At 50.2% G+C, this 4676-nt stretch overlaps 1 protein-coding gene across 1 annotated transcript; it reads right to left on the bottom strand.

Annotated features, from left to right (window-relative positions):
* Positions 1–2215: 2215 nt before the first annotated feature.
* KLHDC7A (kelch domain containing 7A) lies at positions 2216–4480 on the bottom strand (the record flags this gene model as incomplete). Its single annotated transcript, XM_079545656.1, has 1 exon — positions 2216–4480. One exon carries the CDS (start codon positions 4478–4480, stop codon positions 2216–2218), a length of 2265 nt encoding a protein of 754 aa, XP_079401782.1.
* Between the last annotated feature and the right edge of the window lie 196 nt (positions 4481–4676).

The raw sequence follows: 4676 nt of genomic DNA, 5'->3' as shown, positions 1-4676 counted from the left end.
GCCTAACTTCCATGAGGCCATGGGCTTAGAAGAAACGCACACCCCCTTCACGCCTGCTGCCTGTTGCTGGACGAAGGTAAGTGATTGCGCTATGATGGGGAATAAAATTACTGAGGATCAGAAGAAGATCCTAGAAAAATTTCAGCTTCTGCTTAAACAGAAGGGAAAAACGGTCTCCACTAATGATTTACAGCAGATGCTTGCTTGGGCTGTTAACGGAGATGCTATTAATTGTTCATGGTCATCATGCTGAGTAATGAGAAAAGGCATAATTATTGCAGTGTGTTCATCCTTGCCTGCATGGTCCTGAGAACAAGGAGTCAAATCTCAGGTGAAACCTCATGCAGAAGCAAATAGTCACCATGAGAAGGGCAGAATCCCTACAAAGCTTGAAATAAGAGCTGTCAGCTGAAAGGGGTCCAGCTGCCTACGTCCCACCCACCTTCCTGGGAATACCCAAAGTTTTGGGATTGCTGCTCTGAGAAGGGCTGTGCAGGTAACCAAATAATTAGAAACTTAACAATAATAAAGTTTTTTGACTCATAAGGCATCATATCAGAGAGATATTGCACATCATTGGTGGGGTAGGATGAAGTTAGCCCTAGGACCATTACATTTTCTAGCATGGGAGAGTTGCATTGCCATCCTCCATCAGCAGAAGTGTATAATTAATGCTAATTAACAAAGGTTAATTAGCATGGCTTTACCTCCTCCCAAGGTCTCCTAGCATTGGTAGAAAGGTCCCCACTGATACCACCAAATGTGGTGGAAGATCTTCAAGGCCATTTCCTGGAACAACTTGCATTGGAAGGGACCTGAAATCTACTTTAGGCCATGCAGAGAGAAGAAGTGCTGCAGGGCTGTGGACTTTGAGCTTTGAGCTAGTGACTTACGGTGCCAGGTCTAAAAATATTTGAAAACACGTGGCCATAAAACCCATGAATGTTCATGTACACTAATTGTGCTATTTGGCCTATTCACTGCGATGGCAGAAAGAATGAGATGAAGTGACAATAATAACTGGGAGAAAAACAAACCAAACAAAGGATATTTCCCTGCTCACACCCAGAAAATTCACCCTGGACAAACATGAAGCTACACTCTCCCACACAATATTGACATACAGTGTGGCACCTAGAGCCATCCCTTATCTCTAAGCACTTTAAATGCACTTTGTGCTTGACCAAGGATATGGGTACAGGAACCAATAGCAGTGTGCAGCGATGGACATGACAGATGACAATCCATTTCTCTAGCTGCTCAAGGAGCTAGGGGAAGAAAATGCAATTACCCAAAGTGGGCTGTTGGCAGGACACTAGGGTGTAAATAGAGCAAGGACAGTACAATCCCAGGAAAAAGAGATGAGGGGCCCCAGTGCCAAACCAGCTGCTCACAGTGAGAGCTCTGCTTTGCTTTTGGACTCTTCCTTGGAGACAATGCTTGTGTGTTTTGTATTGCTAATTGCTGCACACCAGCCTCTTTGTTCCCATTAGTCTTTAAACAATGTGCAACAGTAGCCTGTGGTTAATTTTACCAAATGTTCACATTAATTTTATTTAAGACCAGCTGCCTATAAATCTATAGCACTTATTTACATTGCACATGTATAAATATTGATTTATATATTATTCTGCGCTGAGGATAAGGTAACGGGTAACAAGGCAATAGAAGGAGCGATACCTCGATGGTGCGCTTTGCTCCCCAGTCTCCCACTCTAGGGTGACATGAAGGCTCAATGATAGCTTGACACTGATGGGATCACGCTCTGGAGATACCTCTTACAGACCAAACTTCACTGATGTCTTTCTATGCCCTAACCCCCCCCCCCCCCATATGTTAGGCATGTGGGCCAGTATTAAAAACCTGCTGTCTGCAAAGCAGCAATCTATGGAGTAGCTGGGAGCCTGAGTTTATTTGCATTCAAGCAGGCATACCTGCATTTAAATACCTGTAGGCAAACGAGTCCACCCAGCTCCAGCTTTGCTCTTTCGTGTGTCCCCAGCGCTGCATTTGTGTGTGTTCAAGTGCAGTCTGTCTTCTTCGTTTCCATTTACAGGGAACGGGAAGATGAGGTGGTGGCCTCGTCCTGATGGCATTGGTCCATCAGTGGAAGGTAAATGACTGTGACATTATCCCAATAGCGTTAGTCCAATAGAAAGCTGTAAGTGAAGGTTGGTGACTTCTGTTACCTGGTTATCACAATCTCATTGGTGTTTCAGACCCGTGTCTGCTCCATCCCTGCCCATGGCAGCACCAGGACAGCTGGGATCAGGCTACCCCGGGGTGAAGGGAAAGGCTGCAGCTCCTTGGTCCCAAAGCGCGGTGAGATGGGGTCAGCCAAGAAACGGATGTGGAAGTGGCGACCAATGCAATGCACCAGGCTGCCCACCACGGCACACTGGAAGCAGGCTGGGTAGGCTTTGGCGTGGGTGGCACATTCATACCACAACTTGGCCTTGGCTCTACAGCGATAGACACCAATACCCATGTTGCAATTGAGGTCGAAGCGGTAGATAAAACCATTGACGCTCACCATCTCCACTGTCCTGTCCCTGCCGCCTCCAGCTGGGCTGACTGTCCAGATGTCCTCACGGGCTATGTAGCGCAGCAGCACATAGCGCAAGGTGCCCCCCGTCACATAGATCTCCCCATCACACACTGTGGCCATGTGGGCTACAGCAAAGGTGTCATGAGGCAGTGGAGCAACGAAGACCCAGCGGTCATACCGTGGGTCATACCGCTCCACTGTATAGAGGCACTCTCCACCGATGGCATAGAGGTAACCATCCAAGGCCACCAGCTTGCAGTGAGGACGTGCTTGGTTCAAGGGGCAGATCTCCCTCCAGATATCAGTCAGTGGGTTGTAGCAGAAGACACGGTTGGAAGGTGTGCGGCCCAAGCCTTCACAGCCTGCTACCACAAAGAGGTAGTTGAACATGCTGCACATGGCACACCCCTGGGAGACTACCTCTGGTGGCATGTGGCAAAGGTGATGCCAGCGGTCCCCTTTGTCATCATAGCAGCAGAGTCGGCTAGCATAGAGGCCCAGCTCATGCGTGCTGATGTCTGCCACAACAACACACATCTTCCCCTTCATTCTGCGCTGAAGGATGAGATCCCGCTCACTGGCGTTGAGGCGGCCGTAGATGGAGGGCGTCCTCAGCACCTGTAGGTAGTTGTCACTCATGACCTTGTAGGCAGCCTCCTGAAGAAAGCCTAGCTTCTCTGCCTTGGCCCTACAGAGGACCTCGTAGCAGTTCCCCAGGTCCAAATGGGTGTCTAGGGAGGAGGGTGATGTTCGGAAGAAGTCGGCTTTGCCCACCAGATCTGGCTGAGGGCTTGCTGGTGGCACGCTGGCTGGTGTGACGCAGAACCCATCCATAGGCAGCTGGAGGTGAGAGTTCTCTGCAATCTGGAGGATACTGTTCTTACGGCTGATGCTGCGAGTGGGAGCCGGGGGCTTGGGGTTCTTCTCTAAGCTCTCCGCATTTGATGGGACAGTAAGAGAGGTGGTAGGGTCCTGCAATGCCACAGTTGCTTCTTGGGAGTGAGTCTCAGCGAGCGGAGTGTCAAAGCTCTGCAGCTTTTTGTTGACCCCCTCTGATCTCTGCAGCTCTTCGCTGAGCCACTCCAATCTTTGTTGTTCTGTGTTGACCCACTCCAAGCACTGCAACTCTTCCTTTACCTGCTCTGAGCTGCAGTGCAAGGCTGTCCCCATAGAGGCAGGTGGAAGAGACTTTTTTGTAGATACTGAATGGGAGATGGACTGGACATAGTAGTCATAGACTTTACCTTTGAGGCCAGGAGACAGCCGCCCGTCTCCATCCTTTGTCTTCTTCTCAGCGATATAGCTCTCCTCCACCTCGATCTTTGCAATTGAGGAAAAAGAGTAGGAGGTATCTGCTTCCTTATAGCTTGCTGTTATCTTTACCCCCAGCTCCGAGGTGACATTAAGGGTCTGGATTGTGCCACTGCTCCCCTCCTGGCTGATGATTCCTCTGGCCAAATCCTGCTCGGTGCTTTGTGCGCCTCCATCCCCTGCCATCTGGTTAGGAAGCACAATGTGTGGGACAAGCACACTGTGTCCATTTCCACCACCCTTGCTCCCATTCAGCATTTCATTCAGATCCCTTATGCCGTGAGATTTTGCCTCCCCTCCGTCTTCCTTCTCACTCGCTGGCAGAATTTTCTCTCTCTTTCGCCATGGATCTGGGACGCTCGCTTGGGCATCACCGCCACTCCGTGCCCCAAACACCCACCTGTGCCGCAGACCCTCCACATTCTGCCCATCCGGAGCTGCATTTTCCCTTCTCCCCTTCTCTCTGCAAGCATCGGATGTTGGGTTGGTGCCTCCAAGTGCTGAGCGGGACTTGTAAAATCTGTATGCCAAAGTCAGCAGGAGCAGAGAGGCGGCAGAAAGGATCAGCTTGCCAGTCAGCTGCATGTCGGACTGCCAGAGCACAGTTACCCACTGTCCCATTTTTCTGTGCCAAGCACTTGAGAATGTGAAGAATCCGATTAATGATTGCTGAGCCCCCAGCGGAACCTGCCAGGAGTTTGGGGCAAGGTGACTTTGAGCACACAGGAGGTTTGCATAGGAGCTCATCGTATTTGAGCAAGGTGGGACAGGGAGGGCTCAAGTGTCACTAGCAGGGAGCTGTGACACAGAGCTTGGC

Source organism: Tetrao urogallus, assembly GCF_951394365.1.
Source record: "Tetrao urogallus genome assembly, chromosome: 21".
Classification (NCBI taxonomy): Eukaryota; Metazoa; Chordata; class Aves; order Galliformes; family Phasianidae; genus Tetrao; species Tetrao urogallus.
Note: the sequence above shows the minus strand (reverse complement) of the source record. Positions and strands in the feature narration are given on the sequence as shown.